Source organism: Peromyscus leucopus, chromosome 4 (genome assembly GCF_004664715.2).
Source record: "Peromyscus leucopus breed LL Stock chromosome 4, UCI_PerLeu_2.1, whole genome shotgun sequence".
In the NCBI taxonomy this organism is placed as follows: domain Eukaryota; kingdom Metazoa; phylum Chordata; class Mammalia; order Rodentia; family Cricetidae; genus Peromyscus; species Peromyscus leucopus.
The window spans coordinates 105,548,044-105,566,187 of NC_051066.1; the positions used below are offsets into that span (position 1 = coordinate 105,548,044).

The following is an 18,144-nucleotide window of genomic DNA, read 5'->3' on the forward strand; positions in this document are numbered from 1 at the left end:
CTATTTGCAGAAGATATGTAATGATGAAGTCTTTCTATGAATAATAAAAGGGCAAACTTAATTTTATCAAAGGCCTTCTTTGCACCTATTGAGATGAGCATACAAGTTTTGTCTCGAAGTCCATTTATATGATTTATACATTTATACATAACAGATCACAAAGTTCCATCAGGGACCTTCTAGAAATTGTTAGAAATTTCGGCAAAGTGACAGAATACAAGATCAACTTACAAAATCTATATATGTCTTTCTATATACCCATAACAACAAAGAAAGCTGCCTCTCCAACTCTGATTTTCATATTGTCTTGTTATCTGCCCAGCTCTGGGACAGGCACCATGTAAACTTGGAGTAATCAATGCAGAAGCTCAACTGTGTCCCAGTATTCAGATGCCATGCAGGAGCCAAGGAAGGGAAGGAAGCCTTGGCATAGATGAAACAAATTAAAAAGGGAACTGTTTGCCTGGGTCACACAGAGAGGCACTGGCCACACTGATCCTGCAGTAAGACACTGGTCTATTCAACTGCAAAGTTCACACATAAGCTCCAAGAGCTGGGGAGGGGACATGCAGAGAGGGACATACTTGATAAAGTCACAGGCCTGGCTCTCAGACATCACTGAAGTATAAGTACTTGATTGTGAGAGGTGAATGGCATAGACAGATGAGACATTTCCAGAAAAGTAAACACCTTCCAACAGGATTTGAGAAGTGTTCTGTGACAAACCTAAGGTCTGTATTCTCAGGTGACAAAGAAGAGAAACACAGAAACGCCACAGTTTGTGATGTGACAGCTGCCTTGTAAGCCTAGTGCTCTGTCTGTCACTCATGTCTTCCTCTGTCTGCTGTCTTCCAGCTCCCAAGTGTGAGACAGGAGGCAGTGGGAACGCTGCTGTGCAGGAAGTGCTCTGTGGGTGATGTTCAGTTAGTGCTCTGTAGGTGACACGTAGTGAGTGCTCTGAGGGCACCAACCACACAGAACAGGTGTGGAGTAGATGTGCACAGGAGTCAGGGCTCTGAGGAAAGGGATCTGGGAAAGCTGTGAAGGTGCAGCTCCAAAGATGTGCTAGAACCAAATAGAAGGAGCCTCAGTGTAAGAGAGGAAACGACCCCAGTAGACCTGTGCTGTCTGGAACTGTCAATGTGATGCTGCCATGGGTTCATCCTTCAGTGGGGGTCAGATATACTAAATGCAGGTGCAGGAGGAAAATAAGACAGAAAAGAAAAACCTAGTATGAATTATTAGCAGGTCATAGTTATGTAAGTATACACAAATACATATATGACAATAATGAAGATTGTGAAGTTGAGAAGGAATGGATGACATGGGAGGAGTTGGGAAGAAAGTGTGGAGTGGAATTGATGTAAACACTAGTCATGTGTACATTTCTCACAATAGTATTATACTAGAAAACTTTAATAAAAAAATGATGCAACTTGTTTCCCATGAAAAAACCTTATTTTGGAGTTTGTCACCCAGATCTGTACAGCCCACTGGGTGAATATTATTCTTATTTGTACTGGGCAACAAAAATAGAACCCAAAGAAATTTGAAGGCTTGTGGGATCATTCCCTTTGAGACTCTTACAGCAACCAGAAAAGGGCTGGTTCTGCACAGGGCTAGACAGAAATCAAGGTGCAAGCCTGCTGTGAGAACGGCTGTTGGGTTGCCTGGCACCTCCACTCTTTCTCAGGTAGCCACCTGCCCTGCTGTACACTGCAGGGATCCCACCCGCTGCCTCACCCCTGGCTTGCCCATGCCCGACTATTATTCTGTCTCTCTGTGACTGTGCACCTGCACCAACACCTCTGCTCAGAACAGTGGTTCCTTCTCCCTAGAGTATGAAGCACATCTGGATCAAAGAAACAAGGAAGCTCTGGCTTGTAACGTCACAGTGCCCCCTTGTGGTATGTGCTTATAACGTCACAGTGCCCCCTTGTGGTATGTGCTTGTAACGTCACAGTGCCCCCTTGTGGTATGTGCTTGTAACGTCACAGTGCCCCCTTGTGGTATGTGTCTGGAAAGAGTGAAGTGGGGAAGAAATAGAAGAAATTACCATCAGGAGTGTGTGTGCATATAAAACAAGGAGCAGAGAAAAGGGAGTCACAGAGGAGATTTACACCCACTTTGTGTGGCCCTTTTTTCTAGGTGAGGGAGTCAATAATTCTGGAGCTCTTCAAAGTTGCTTTCCAGAAACATCCAGCTGAATTCACTGTCTTGATTAATTGCCTTCCCAGAAATTATTTGGATCCTGGCTATCCTTAACCTTGGCAATTTCTTGCAACCAAGGATTAAGAAGAAAAACTTGCAATATGATGAGTGCAGCAAAGGAGACTCATTTCTTTGTGGAAGTATCTGGTAGAAGGGGGTGCAGTTGGGCTTAGCTATACGACAACATTCTCACTAGGGAGGGCTTCCTTTCTCCAATATCACCAAGGGTTTCCCTGGGTCTCTAGCCATTCAGCCACAGTGCCCTGAAGACATGAAGAGACAATGCACATACCTTTGTTCTTTTTTTTTCCCCACCCCCCCATACCTTTGTTCTTATGGGAGGCCTGTGCTCCCAAGGTGATGTTGACCCACAGTGGAGCCTGGTCATACTGAAACACCCAGCAGCTAAAGGTGCTCTCATCTGATATGGCATCTTCTTGCAATGTGTGCTTTAGAGAGTATGTCCCATCAGAGTTTCTGGTGGCGTGAGGGAGCTCAGGAGTCAGGATCTTGTTGTTATTCTTAGTCCAGGTGAGTTGCAAGTTTTGGGGGTAGAAGTTGTTTACATGGCAAGTCAGGTTCACTCTTTGATGAGCCTTATCACGGTTCATGGTGATCTTCAGTGTGGGGATAACTAGACAGGAACAGTAAGTGAACAGAGGTGAAATCTTGGTACTGTCTTATTTCCCTCCCCAAGGTCTCTCAGTCATTTTGTTAAATATTGATTAAGTGGTTAATTGATGAGGTCCCCAAGATTCCAAGAAGACGTTGAACTAACTATATAAGCAGGTATGACCTTGAGTTCCTGATCCTTCTGTCTCCGCTAAGCCATCCCTTCAGCCCCTCTTTTCTTTTCTTATAATCCAGCCAGGTGAATTTGTGCTGCCTATATACTCATTGGTTTGGGACAGTGGAGCATGCTTGACCTACCAGGGCCACACTCATAAAGAAACCTCACCGTTATTCCTTCAGAGACTACAAGCTGTCAGGAGGTCACAGCTAGAGGACAAGGGTCCATGAGGACCTCCATTTCCTGCTGGAATCTCAAGTGGCTTGATCTTGTGCAATTCTTGTTAAGGTGTTGGGAGTTCACAAGGAAGAGAGTCACAAGTTCACTCTCTTTTTAAATAAACAACTTTGTATATGTTTCATGTAAGACAAATAGGGACATGTATAAATATTCACAAAATGTAGCTGGAAACACATGGGTAGCTAATCTGGTCAGAGTGAAATATTCCATATCATGACTTCGTGACATATAATTATAAGAATTATTAAAATTAATTACCCCACAGGAACAGGGACTCTATAATCACAACACCTACAACAGTGCCTGGCACACAGTAGCTGTTTATTGTTTATAGAACGAATAATATTTTACACAATGCTAGAGATTTCCCAGAACTCAGGTTTTATGCATAGAAGACAAGCACTCCAAGACTCATGTACGTCCTCAGCCCTGATTTTTACTTATTTTATTTGATTTCACTAAATCGTCCAGGCTGGCCTTGAACTCAATCTTAACCTTTACATGGCTGGAACTTTTTATATCCCTGCCTGGTGCCCAAGGAGCTGAGATTACATGCCTTATGCCACAAGCTCCAGCTAATAATAAATACTTAGAAACTTTTAAACATTAGCAATGATATAAATAGGACAAATATGTTTAGAGTGGAATGCTAAGTCCATACAATAGCAAGACAAACATTCGTAATCAACTTCCCATATGTTAGGCATGCTTCTTGGTGTTCTAGAAGAACCACTGGTTTAATCGTGAGAGGAAAATTACAAAGTAGGGGTTGGTTTTATTCCATTTTTAGGGAAACTGGGGCACAGAATATTTAAGACACATGGCCAATATTCTGTAGCCTATGATATGATACAGCTAAGATCAGGCCCAGCTCGCCAGCCTGTGGAACCTTTATTTTTAATCCATATTCATGGTTCAAGGCTGTCAGTGATCAATTTCTACTCCCCATTTGTAAAATGGGGCTTTTGGTAAAAGCTCTATGCTACCAGTGTTTCCCCACCACATATATCAGTGATCACTCACCTAGGAGCACTTGAGAAAGATTGATGGTCATTTTTAGGGGCTCATCGAGGTACCCATGGGTGACTTCACAGGTGATCTGAGAAAAGATATCTTGTTTGGCCAATGCCACCCATGCCTTGCTTGTGGCATAGTAAACGTCTTTGCTGATAGGCAGCCGCTGTGGGGCTGAAGCTGGAAGTTCATTGTTGTCCTTTAACCAGTTAACACTGAGGTTCCGAGAGCTGAAAGGGCCAGCGGTGCAGTTAAAAGGCACTGAATTTGAAGTGGCTGTCCTCTGTTCTGGACCCTTCAGAGAGATGAAAGAATTCCCAACTACAAAAACTAAAAACAATCAAACAATAAACAAAAACCAGTTATGACTACCTTCTTAGTGTTGGAGGAACCATTATAAAACAGTATGTGAACACTACCAAGGCCTGTCCCATGAATAATGAAAATTGTCCTTTCTCTTTTAGAGATTTAGATCAATGACTCACCAAAGTCAAAACGCAGTCCCCTGACCCCATGCTCAATAGAGAATATACTACCCATGATACCTGACTTTGAGGAGAATATAAATGGGCCATAATGAGCAAACAGCAAATAAAATATGACTACTATAGGGGAATGAACATCCTCAGGAAACTCAACATGTGCAGAGATAGAAAAATGAGGAGCCATTCTAAAAGGGTGGTCACAAAGGACATTTTGAGCTAAAACAAAAAATCTGTGTATAGTCATGGTGCATGAAGTTAACCCCTGTACCCAGTAGGCAGAGGCAGGCAGATCTCTGTGAGTTAAAGGCCAGTCTCTTCTACAGAAAGTGTTCCGGGATAGCCAGGACTGTTACACAGAGAAACCCTGTCTCAAAAAAACAAACAAAAGAAAACAAAAATAAGACAACTGAGGAATGAATAAAATCCATCTATGGAAGAGGACACAGTAATGTCATATGGGCCTGAGGAGAGAGAGTGCACATGCTTGGACACATGCCAAAGAAATCGACCATATGACCCAGCTGTACAGCTCTTTGGCTTCCTCAGTCGTCAGCAAGACTTTAGGAGGCTTAAGAAAACAGGTCTACTACAAGACTACAACATTGTTTTCTACATGTGCAGACCTAATTCTGTAGATTGCACAGTCTTTTCATGCTGGGTTTCAACAGTGAATAGATAATGCATTTGAGCTACACACACACACACACACACACACACACACACACACACACACACACACACACCATACAAGGGTGAGCTATTCAGCTTTGAAAAAAATGTAATTCACAAAATTTAAAGGATAATGAATGGACTTCTCATGTATAATCTTAAGTGAGATCACAAGTCTCAGATAGAAAAACTGCATATCCTCTCTAATATGTGGAGTCTAACAACAATATATGCATATGTGTAAACAAAGTAGAAAAGAGAACAAGAAAGGCTAAATATAAGGATGAGGAAGGAATGAATGCAGGTGGTAGAGATGAGTTATGAAACAGGACATAAAGTTAATTGTTTTTTTTTTTTTTTTTTTTTTTTTTTTTTTTTTTTGGTTTTTCGAGACAGGGTTTCTCTGTGTAGCTTTGCGCCTTTCCTGGGACTCACTTGGTAGCCCAGGCTGGCCTCGAACTCACAGAGATCCGCCTGGCTCTGCCTCCCGAGTGCTGGGATTAAAGGGCTGGAGAGATGGCTCAGCCGTTAAAGGCTAGGCTCACAACCAAAAATATAAGTTAATTGTTTTACATCCACTGCTGTCATGGATATTTTTATTTTGATGGTAGATAAGTGTATGAAATATATTTAGTAGTGAAAGTGTAAAGTCCACTGAAGCTACACAACGTCCATTCCAAATGGATAGTCTAACTATAGAAAACTTCATTGAGCTGTCTAGATGTTGGGTCTGGTTAACTTTGGTGTGTGGGATTTTTTTTGTAAGTTTTTTATAATATAGTTTACTTAAAATTTTTAGATATGAAAGAAGAAATAAAACAGAACAAAGACTCAACAAATATGTGAGGTAGTTCTTTGAGAAGATAGAGATTGACAGACCCCTAGCCCAACACTGAAAGAAAGGAGATAACTCAACAGAACTAGATATGAATGGAAAACATTGTAATAGACACCAAAGACATTGAAGATCATAAAAGAATACCTTCAAAATCTATACTCCATTATGTCAGAAAATAAACAAATTTCTAGATTCTCCCAAACCACCAACAATAAACCAAGGAAAGATCAACAACATAACTAGACCCATAAAAAACAAGGAGATGGAAGCAGAAATAACAATAAAAACAAAAAGCTGACCAAAACAAAACTATCCAGGCCAAGACAGATTCACAACAGAATTGTATCAGACTGTCAAAGATCTACCACAACACTTCCTCAATAATTTTTTAAAAATAGAAAGGGAAGTAACACTTCCAATCTCTTTCCACAAAGCCAATGTTACTCTGTATACAAATCAGGCAAAGATACAATAATAAAGAAAACTGTAAACTGGGCGGTGGTAGTGCACGCCTTTAATCCCAGCACTTAGGAGGCAGAGGCAGACGGATCTCTGTGAGTTTGAGACCAGCCTGGTCTCCAAAGCAAGATCCAGGAAAGGCACAAAGCTATAAAAAGAAATCCTGTCTCAAAACCAAACCAAAACAAAACAACAACAACAAAAAAAACAAAAAGAAAAGAAAACTATAGACTAATATGCATGGTGAACTAATATGCATGGTGAACATAGATGCAAAAATCCTAAACAAACTAATGGCAAACTTTATATGGTTATGCATTTAAAAAACCATCCACCACTACCAAGTTGGCTTTCTCCTGTAGATACAAGGATTCATTAGTAACTCAATGTATTTAATAAATCATATGGTCATCAAGACAAAAACCATATACTCATCTCTATAGATGCCAAAAAGTTCTTTGACAAAAATTCACTATGTGTTCATAATATAGTTGTAGAAGGATATCAGCAGACTCACATCAACAAAAATAAAGGCCCCATGTGACAAACCCACAGCCAACATCATCTTAAATGGAGAAGAACGTGAAGCCATCCTGTTACAATCAGGAGTGACAAGGCTGGTCACTCTCCCCACTCTTGCAATAGTGTGCTTGGGGCACTAGCGAGAGTAATGAAGAGGGGGCACAAATAGAGTGGGGCTCGAGTCAGGAAGCAGTTGGACTATCCCTATTTGCAGAAGATATGTAATGATGAAGTCTTTCTATGACTGATACGAAGGTACGTTGAATTTTGTCAAAGGCCTTTTATGCACATACTGGAATGAGCATACAAGTTTTCTCTTGAAGTCCATTTATATGATTTATACATTCATACATAACAGATAGCAAAGTTCCATCAGGAAGCTTCTAGAAATTGTCAGCAATTTCAGCAAATTGACAGAATACAAAATCACCTTACAAAAAAAAATCTATATACCCATACAAAAAATAAAGCTGCCTCTCTGTCTCCGATTTTCATATTGTCTTGCTTTCAGCCCAGCTCTGGGACAGGCACCATGTAAACTTGGAGTAATTACTGCAGAACTCAACTGTGTCCCAGTGTTCAGATGCCATGCAGGAGCAAAGAAGAGAAGCCTTGGCATAGATGAAACAAATTAAAAAGGGAACTGTTTACCTGGGTCACACAGAGAGCCTTTGGCCACACTGATCCTGCAGTAGGACACTGGTCCATTCAACTGCAAATTTCACACATAAGCTCCAAGAGCTGGGGAGGGGACATGCAGAGAGGGACATACTTGATAAAGTCACAGGCCTGGGCTCTCAGACATCACTGAAGTTTAAGTACTTGATTGTGGGAGCTGAATGGCATGAACAGATGAGATATTCCAGAAAAGTAAACACCTTCCAACAGGATTTGAGAAGTGTTCTGTGACAAACCTGTATAGTCTGTATTCTCAGGTGACAAAGAAGAGAAACACAGAAACGCCACAGTTCGTTTGTGATGTGACAGCTGCCTTGTAAGCCTAGTGCTCTGACTGTCACTCATGTCTTCCTCTGTCTGCTGCCTTCCAGCTCCCAAGTGTGAGACAGGAGGCAGTGGGAACACTGCTGTGCAGGAAGTGCTCTGTGGGTGATGTTCGGTTAGTGCTCTGTAGGTGACACTCTGTAGTGAGTGCTCTGAGGGCACCAACCACACAGAACAGGTGTGGAGTAGATGTGCACAGGAGTCAGGGCTCTGAGGAAAGGGACCTGGGAAAGCTGTGAAGGTGCAGCTCCAAAGATGTGCTAGAACCAAATAGAAGGAGCCTCAGTGTCAGAGAGGAAACCACCCCAGTGGACCTGTGCTGTCTGGAACTGTCAATGTGATGCTGCCATGGGTTCATCCTTCAGTGGGGGGTCAGATATACTAAATGCAGGTGCAGGAGGAAAATAAGACAGAAAAGAAAAACCTTAGCATGAATTATACATACACATATGACAATAAGGAATATTGTGAGGGAATGGGGGACATGGAGGAATTGGGGGGAAAGTGTGGAGTGGAATTGATGTAAACACTAGTCATGTGTACATTTCTCACAACAGTATTATAATAGAAAACTTTAATAAAAAAAGATGCAACTTGCTTCTCATGAAAAAAACATTATTTTGGAGTTTGTCACCCAGATCTGTACAGCCCACTGGGTGAATATTATTCTCATTCCTACTGGGCAATGAAAATAGGACCCAAAGAAATTTGAAGGTTTGTGGAATCATTCCCCTTGAGAATCTTACAGCAACCAGAAAAGGGCTGGTTCTGCACAGGGCTGGACAGAAATCAAGGTGACAGCCTGCTGTGAGAACGGCTGTTGGGTTGCCTGGCACCTCCACTCTTTCTCAGGTAGCCACCTGCCCTGCTGTACACTGCAGGGATCCCACCCGCTGCCTCACCCCTGGCTTGCCCATGCCCGACTATTATTCTGTCTCTCTGTGACTGTGCAGCTCCACCAACACCTCTGCTCAGAACAGTGGTTCCTTCTCCCAAGAGTGTGAAGCACATCTGGATCAAAGGATCAAGAAAGCTCTGGCTTGTAACGTCACAGTGCCCCCTTGTGGTATGTGTCTGGAAAGAGTGAAATGGGGAAGAAATAGAAGAAATTACCATCAGGAGTGTGTGTGCCTAGAAAAAAGTAAAAGGAGCAGAGAGAAGAGAGTGACAGAGGGGATTTACACCCACTTTGTCTGATCCTTTTTTTCTAGCTAAGGGAGTCAATAATTGGAGCTCTTCAAAGTTACTTTCCAGAAACATCCAGCTGAATTCACTGTCTTGAATAATTGCCTTCCCAGAAATTATTTGGATCCTGGCTATCCTTAATTTTGGCAATTTCTTACAACCAAGGATTAAGAAGAAAAACTTGCAATATGATGAGTACAGCAAAGGAGACCCATTTCTTTGTGGAAGTATCTGGAGAAGGGGGTGCAGTTGGGCTTGGCTATGCAACAGCGTTCTCACTAGGGAGGGCTTCCTTTCTCCACTTTCACCAAGGGTTTCCCTGAGTCTTTAGTTATTCAGCCACAATGTGTAAACAGACTTGGAGCTTTTCTCTACCAACTGCCTGGTTCCAAATAAACACACAGAAACTTCTATTAATTACTAAATGCTCAGTCAGATGTTCATACTTATTATTAAGTAGTTCTTACTTTTAAATTCACCCATTTCTATGAATCTATGTATTGCCACATGGTCCATAGATTTACTATCCTCTGGTATCTTGCTTCTTGGGCAGCTGGCTCATGTCTCTCTGGACTCTGCCCTTCTTCATCCCAATACCCAATTGATTATCCTGCCTAATTTTATCCTGCCTTGCTATTGGCCTAATAGCTTTATTATTAACCAATGAGAGTAATATATATTCATAGCATACAGAAGGGTCAATCCACAGCAATAATGCCCTTAGGATACGAAGCAGACAAGGCACATACCTCTGCCCTTACTGGAGGCCTGTGCTCCCAGGGTGATGCTGATGCTCTGTGGATGCTCATCATACTGGTACATCAAGCAGCTAAAGATGCTCTCATCCGATATGGCTTCTACCTGCAATGTGTGCTTTAGAGAGTATGTCCCATCAGAGTTTCTTGTGGCTTGAGAGAGCCCAGGAGTCAGGATGTTGTATCCATTCTTAGCCCAGGTGAGTTGCACGTTTTGGGGGTAGAAGTGGTTGACATGGCAAGTCAGGTTCACTCTTTGAGGAGCATGATCACGAATCTCTGGGGGCTCAGTGGTGATATTCAGTGTGGGGGTAACTAGTCAGGAACAATAAATGAACAGAGATGAAATCTTGGTACTGTCTTATTTCCCTGTCCCAAGGTCTCTCAGTCATTTAGATAAGATTCGACTAACTTGTGGCAGGGTCCCAAGAATTCCAAGATGACCTTGAACTCACTAGATAGACGGGATGACCTTGAGGTCCTGATCCTTCTGCCTCCACTAATCCATCCCTTCAGCCCCTCTTTTCTTTTCTTATAATCCAGCCAGTTGAATTTGTGCTGCCTATATACTCATGGGTTTGGGACACTGGAGCATGCTTGACTTACAACGGCCACACCCTTGGGGAAACCTCACTCTCATTTCTTCAGAAACTATAACCTGTCAGGGGGTCCACAGCTAGAGGGCAAGGGTCCACGAGGACCTCCATTTCCTGCTGGAATGTCAAGTGGTTTAATCTTGTGAGTTCACAAGTGAAGAGAGTCACAAGTTCACTCTCTTTTTAAATAAACAACTTTGTATATGTTTTATGTAAGACAAATATGGACATGTAGATGTAACCAACTATCTTATTAAATAAGAAACACAGAACCAATGCAAAGAAGAAAGCCAAGAGGTCAGAGCTAAGAGCTAAAACCTTACCCTTCCTCCTGCGGTGGTCCTACCTCTCCGAACCAGAGCTACTTCCTGTGTGTCTTTTTATAGTGTGTCTGTTCTGCCTTCTCATTGGTTGTAATTCCAACTACATGACCGCCTCGTCACAGCCTGTCTGTATAGACCTCCAGGTTTTCTATTGATTGGTATTGAGATTAAAGGCATGTGTATCCAATACTGGCTGTATCCCTGAACACACAGAGACTTACCTAACTCTGCCTACCAAGTGCTGGGATTACAAGCGTACGCCACCACTGCCCTGCTTTCCTATGGCTTGCTAATAGCTCTAACCCCCGGGCAACTTTATTTATTAACTTACAAATAACATTTGAATACAAATAAAATATCAACACAGGAACATGTATAAATGTTCATGAAACGTAGCTGGAAACACATAGGTATCTAATCTGGTCAGAGTTAAATATTCCATATCGTGACATCATGACATATAATTATAGGAGTTATTGAAGTTAATTGTACCACAAGATCATGGACTCTATAATCACAACATCTACAAAAGTGCCTGGCACACAGTAGCTGTTCATTGTTTATTGAGCAAATAATATTTTCAACAATGCTAGAGATTTCCCAGAACTCCAGATCCTATGCATAGAAGACAAGTACTCCAAGACTGAAGTATGTCCTCAGCCCCATTTTTCACTTATTTTATTTGATTTCACTGAGTTGTCCAGGCTGGCTTTGATCTCAATTTTAACCCTGACAAGACTGGAACTAATTATATCCCTATCTGTTCCCCAAGGAGCTGAGGTTAGTTACATGCTGTATATCACAGGCTCCAGATAATAATAATATTTATAAAGTTTTAAACATTAGCAATGATATAAATAGGATAAATATGTTTAGAGAGCTATGCTAGGTCCATACAATAGCAAGTCAAACATTCTTAAACAACTTACAGTGTGTTAGGCATGCTTCTTGGTATTCTAGAAAAACCCTGGTTTAATCGTGAGAGGAAACTTAAAAAATAGGTGTTGCTTTTATTCCAAATTTTTAGAGAAACTGAGACACAGAATATTTAAGACACATGGCCAATATTAGGCAGCCTACCAAATGATGCAGGTAAGAACAAAGCCCAGCTGGCCCGACTGTGTAACCTGTACTTTTAATCCATATTCATGTGTTCAAGGCTGGCAGTGATCAATTTCTAATCCCCATTTGTAAAATGGGGCATTTGGCCAAACCTCATGCTATCAGTGTGGCCCCACCACAATATATCAGTGATCACTCACCTAGGAGCACTTGAGAAAGATTGATGGTCATTTTTAGGGGCTCATCAAGGTCTGCATGGGTGACTTCACAGGTGATCTGAGAAAAGATATCTTGTTTGGCCAATGTCACTGATGACTTGCTTGTGGCATAGTAAACATCTTTGCTGATAGGCACCACTTGTGGGGCTGAAGCTGGATGTTTATTATTGTTCTTAAACCAGTTAACACTGAGGTTCTTGGAGCTGAAAAGGCCAGCAGTGCAGGTAAAAGTCACTGAATTTAATGTGGCTGTCCTCTGTTCTGGGCCCTTTAGAGAGATGAAAGGCTTCCCAGCTTAAAAAAACAAAAAACAAACAAACAAATAAAAACCAGTTGTTACTACCTTCTCAGTATTGGAAGAACCAATATGCAACAGTATGTGAACCTTACAACGACCTGTCCCATTAATAATGAAAATCGTCCTTTCTCCTGAGGTCACTCTTTCAGAGATTTAGAGAAATGACTCAAGCAAGTCAAACCGCAGTCCCCCTGCCCCCATGCTCAACAGAAAAGATACTACCCATGATACCTGACTTTGAGGAGAAAGCAAATTGACCATAATGAGCAAACAGCAAATAAAATATGACTACTATGGGGGAATGAACTATCTCAGGAAACTCAACATGTGCAGAGATAGAAAAATGAGGAGCCATTCTAAAAGGGTGGTCACAAGGACATTTTGAGCTAAAACAAAAAAATCTGTGTATAGTCATGGTGCATGAAGTTAATCCCTGTACCCAGGAGGCAGAGGCAGGCAGATCTTTGTGAGTTGAAGGCCAGCTTGGTCTACAGAGAGTGTTCCAGGATAGCCAGGACTGTTACACAGAGAAACTCTGTCTCAAAAAACCAACAAAAGAAAACAAAAATAGGACAATTGAGGAATGAATAAAATCTATCTGTGGAAGAGGACACAGTAATGTCATATGGGCCTGAGGAGAGAGAGTGCACATGCTTGGGCACATGTCAAAGAAATCGACCATATAACTCAGCTGTAATGCTCTTTGGCTGCCTCAGACAGTAAGACTTTAGGAGGCTTAAGAAAACAGGTCTACTACAAGACTGCAACATTGCTATCCACATGTGCAGACCTAATTCTGTAGCTTGTGCAGTCTTTTACTCCTGGGTTTCTCTGATTCACATCTACCCCTGCACTGTGCCCATTCTCACAGGCTTAGTTCTGGATATGCAGCCTGTGCCTCACCTTTGCAGACTCAATTCCTCACACCCGCCACACTGAACACTAGCTCCAGGAACACACCCCACATACCCTTTCTGTCTAGGGCATCCTCTGACCCCCACCTGTCCTGTAGTATGTCTACACTCACGGGCATGTGTCTGGACACTTACCTCACATACAGCCATGTGGTTGTATTGTGTTTTCCAAAATATTGTGTACTCTAATAAATTTATCTGGGGTCAGAGAACAGACAGCCACTAGATACAAAGGCTAGAAAATGGTGGCTCACGCCTTACAAATTAATGTGTGGTCACTCACACCTTTAATCCTAGCATTCCAGAGATAGAAATCCCTCTGGATCTCTGTGAATTCAAGTCACATTGAAATAGCCAAGCATGGTGACACGCCTTAATCCCAGAAAGCCAGCTTTAATCCAGGATGGTGGTAGAAAGCAAAAAGATATATAAGCTGAGACAGAAACTAGAGCATTTGGCTGTTAAGATTTTGCCTGTTAAGCATTCAGGCTTTGAGCAGTAATTCAGCTGAGACCCATTCGGGATGAGGACTCAGAGGCCTCCAGTCTGAGGAAACAGGATCAGCTGAGGAACTGGTGAGGTGAGATGGCTGTGGCTTGTTCTGTCTCTCTGATCTACCAGCATGGACCCCAATAACTCGCCTCGGGTTTGATTTTTATTAATAAGAACTTTTAAGATTCCTGCAACACAGCCATTGCATACTGAGTTCCCCTGACCCACACCAACCCTGCATCCTCTCCACATTCCCAAACCTAATTCTACATGAGCTGATCATACACCAGATATTCCCAGCCTGCCTCCATTTATTCAGTCCCTGCACTGACCCAATCTAATGCAACCTAGAATCCCACAACAGACACACACAACCTAAGAAACAAGTCAGCATGTCCAGGATACATCACAAAAACACGTAGAAATATGAAAGGACAAGAAAGTATGCCCCTCTCTCCAAACCCACCAGCACCACATAAATGCTCTCCAGGGTGAATCGCATAGTTGAATCCCAGAACACAGAACTTAAAAGAACAATCACAAACTTTATCAAATAAATCATGAAACTTAAGGAAGACACAAAACCACAGCTCAATGAACTTGAAGAGGAAAACAATAAATGCACAAGAAAATATCTGTAGCTGAATGAAATGATGAAAAAAACCAGAATTCAGTATAGAAATATTGAAGAGAACTCAGACTGTAGCAAAGATAGAACTGAATAATCAATAACACAACTAGAAAACTAGAAAACTAGAAAACTCGGGGAAAGCCTTACAAATAGGATGGATCAAGTAGAAGATAAAAAATATCATGTCTTGGAGGTAAAGTAGAACAATTAAAACACTCAATCAAATAATAATTATTAAAATTTAAAGCATATAAAAGGAACATTCAGAAACTATGGAACAACATAAAAAGACCAAATTTTTTAATCTTGGAAACAGATGAAGGAGAAGAATCCAAGTCAATGGCCAAGACCACATCTTTAACAAGATCATAAGAGAAAACATCCCCAAACTCAGGGAAGGCACAAGCACATAGATACAAGAACACACAGTCCAACAAATAGATAAGACCAGAAACAAAACTCCCCATGTGTGTTATAGTTAAAACATTAAATATACTGAACAAAGAGAGGGCACAAAAAGCAGAAAGAGAAACATTCCTGACTCACGAATGAAGGAAACCCCATCATATTAACTGCTCATTTCTCAGTGGGATTCAAAATTCAAAAGCCTGGAGCAATGCTCTTCAGCTTCTAAAGGACCACAAATGCCAATCTAGATAGGCATCTGTACTCAGAAAATCTACCTGCAGTGGAAAGAAAGCCTCTCCATCATGAAACAAGCTAAAATAATTCATGTCCATCGCCCCGGAGAACACTGGGAGCAAGACTTCAACAGAAGAGAGAAATAAGCCCCACCATGCGACTCTAGAGAGAGGACAAATGACCCCACAATTCCCCCCTACCACGACCAGAATGGCTAAGATCAGGAAAAGAACAAAGGCAGGTGAGGATGTGGGGAAAGGGAAACCCTCAGTCACTGGTGATGGAATTGCAAACCTTGCTGTCCCTCAGAATCAGTGGAGAAAAGAACCCTGTGGGGGAATTCTCAAGAAGCTAAAAATAAATCTGCTCTATGACCAGCTCTACCACTCTTTGGCATGTGCCCAAAGGATTCAACACCCTACCCCACAGATACGTGCTCAACCAGGCTCAGTTTTGCTCTAGTCCCATAGTGAGGAGCTGAGAACAACCTAAAGATGGGAGCACATTCCATCCAAGGATGTTTCATTCAGCCTCAGGCAGCCAGGCCTGTGACAAAGCACTCACCCCTAACATAGGGTCTCTGCCCTTCTCCTGGGGACAGTGGTTTACTTGTCATGTTGTGTGCACCCCTACTGTGCTCAGACTGTGAGTTATATTCTAGGGTCCCAGCGACAAGAACCCTCCTTTCAGGCAAGAGGAAGACAAGCAGTCCTGCAGTGACACAGGAAGACAGATGGCAGAGAGCTGTCCTGGGCTCTGATGCCTTCCCCGTGGTGCCTGAGGGGTTAGAAATCACGGCCAGGTACAGGGGCTCATTTCACCCACAACCCAACTCTGGAGGAGAGGATTGTTGCCTCTGCTTCCTGGGGGAGCAGAGACTCAGAGAGCTTTAGGAACTTGCTCCAAGTCACATAGTCTGTCAGTGACTGAGGAAGGTTTAGCAGGTTCGCCTGACATTGGATCCAGGACTCATTACTTGGTTTTATTCCTCTCTGTCTCTGTCTATGTCTCTCTCTGTCTCTCTGTCTCTCTGTCTCTCTGTCTCTGTCTCTCTCTCCCTCTCCCCTCCCTCTGTCTCTTTCTCTCCCTTATCTATCACTATCCCTCTGTCCTTGTCCTTCTCTCCTCCCTCCTCCCTCCCCCCCCCTTTCTCTTTTTTTTGAGACAGGGTTTCTCGGTGTAGTTTTGGTGCCTGTCCTGGATCTCGCTCTGTAGACCAGGCTGGCCTCAAACTCACAGAGATCCACCTGGCTCTGCCTCCTGAGGGCTGGGATTAAAGGCATGCGCCACCACCATCCAGCTCTCTCTCTATATATATATATATATTATATTTATTATATATATATATATATATATATTACATACTTCTAGACCTGATAGCCATGAGGTCCAGAGCTGACATCACAGAATTCAGACTCCTTCCTTACCACCAGGCACCCAGCCCCCCACCTCCATGTCACATGTTCTTTCTCTGATCCCTGAATCCCACTACCTCCCTCTCCCTAAATGGGTCTACTGTATGGAAAAGGTGCCACAGCCCAGGAAAGTTGCCTGGGACTCAGCTCCTGTCGAGAACAGGATTTTGCCACCTCTGAGTGCTGCCCTGTGTGGTCTGAGGGTCTCCATGGCCAAGACTCACCTGTAAATGCCAGCAGAAGTGTTGGCAGAAGAGGCCCCAGGACCAGAGCCTTCCAAAGTGTAGAAGCCATGGTAAGAATGTGCTGGGTGACAAGCCCGGATGAAGCTCTTCATGAGCCCAGGAGCCTCTGGCTGGTCTCTTCCCAACCTCGGCTGTCTTATATGTCTTTGTTGCCCACACTTAGCAGAACCTGGACAGAAATTTGAGCCACAGTGAGGGAAGTGGTCATTGTGGCTCAGGTCTCTGTCCATCCCGCAAGACCACAGCCACAGAAAGTTTACCATGTTGCCTGGGTGCTGATTTTCTGGAATCCCAAAAGCCAGACTAGGGAGGAACTGAACTCACCCCCAGCTTCTAGCCACAGGGCTGGTCTCTAATGCACTGAGCCTTAGACTCCCCCTTCCTGGAGGAACCAACATGTTCAACAGACATTACTGCCACTCAGAGTCTACTCTACTACAGCTCTAGGACAACTTCTGGAAATGTAGAATGGATGCTGAGTCCCAGAAAGGCAGGTCCAGTGAACCTTGTGAGTACAACCAGACACGAGGAAGATAGAACACGTACTTTAAAACCCAACCCTTGGTCTCCACTCAACTGGGCTCCAAATGTTGCCTGGGCATTTCCTGTTGCTCAGAATCATATAATATTCACCAAGCTACAGAAAAATGAACCCAAGACATAGCAGCCTGTTTCTCTGACTGACAGGGAAAAGCCCTCCCCTGGGTTTCTCACCATCCCTTCCTCTGCTGTGTTTGACTTCTCAGTTGTTCACTTGGACAGATGGTCTGGTTTGCTGTTTGATGACTTTGGTTTGCTTTGTTTGTCGTAGTAGGAACTGATGTAATGATTTTATGCATATTAAGTAATTATGCTATTACCGAGATACAACACCAACCTTAACTCATTTTATCTCTTCCCCTATGAAAAATAATTTGAGATGAAAGACGCTGCATATCCTGGGTGCATAGAAGAAATTCCATAATAATGAGACCCTTGGTGTCAGATGTGTCCTCAGAAGTGATGATGAAGCAGGCCTGCCTTCTGTCTCCTCTCATACCGCATCCCCCTCCCCCTCCCATAGTGTCCACTCAGCTAATGTGGGAGGGGACTGAGTGGAATTATCAGCCTTAGAAGGAAACCTTTATGGAAGTTTCTC

At 42.7% G+C, this 18,144-nt stretch overlaps 1 protein-coding gene across 1 annotated transcript; it reads right to left on the reverse strand.

Annotated features, from left to right (window-relative positions):
• Nucleotides 1–2,335: 2,335 nt before the first annotated feature.
• On the reverse strand, nt 2,336–17,104 carry LOC114689251 (tyrosine-protein phosphatase non-receptor type substrate 1-like). The gene is made up of 6 exons (XM_037204449.1): nt 16,986–17,104; nt 12,352–12,663; nt 10,165–10,485; nt 4,265–4,585; nt 2,537–2,845; nt 2,336–2,355 (listed from the first exon to the last, which is right to left on the reverse strand). The coding sequence occupies exons 1-6, from the start codon at nt 17,053–17,055 to the stop codon at nt 2,336–2,338; spliced, it is 1,353 nt and encodes a 450-aa protein (XP_037060344.1). The 5' UTR covers nt 17,056–17,104.
• Nucleotides 17,105–18,144: the final 1,040 nt, after the last annotated feature.

What these genes read in the sequence shown, in the direction of transcription:
- LOC114689251 (XM_037204449.1), bottom strand. Translation starts at nt 17,055, where the DNA reads ATGGCTTCTACACTTTGGAAGGCTCTGGTCCTGGGGCCTCTTCTGCCA. An exon ending in TCTTTCTCAAGTGCTCCTAG is followed by an intron (nt 10,486 to 12,351) that starts GTGAGTGATCAC and finishes GTTCCTGACTAG; the next exon opens with TTACCCCCACACTGAATATC. An exon ending in GGCCTCCCATAAGAACAAAG is followed by an intron (nt 2,356 to 2,536) that starts GTATGGGGGGGT and finishes CCCTTCTACCAG; the next exon opens with ATACTTCCACAAAGAAATGA.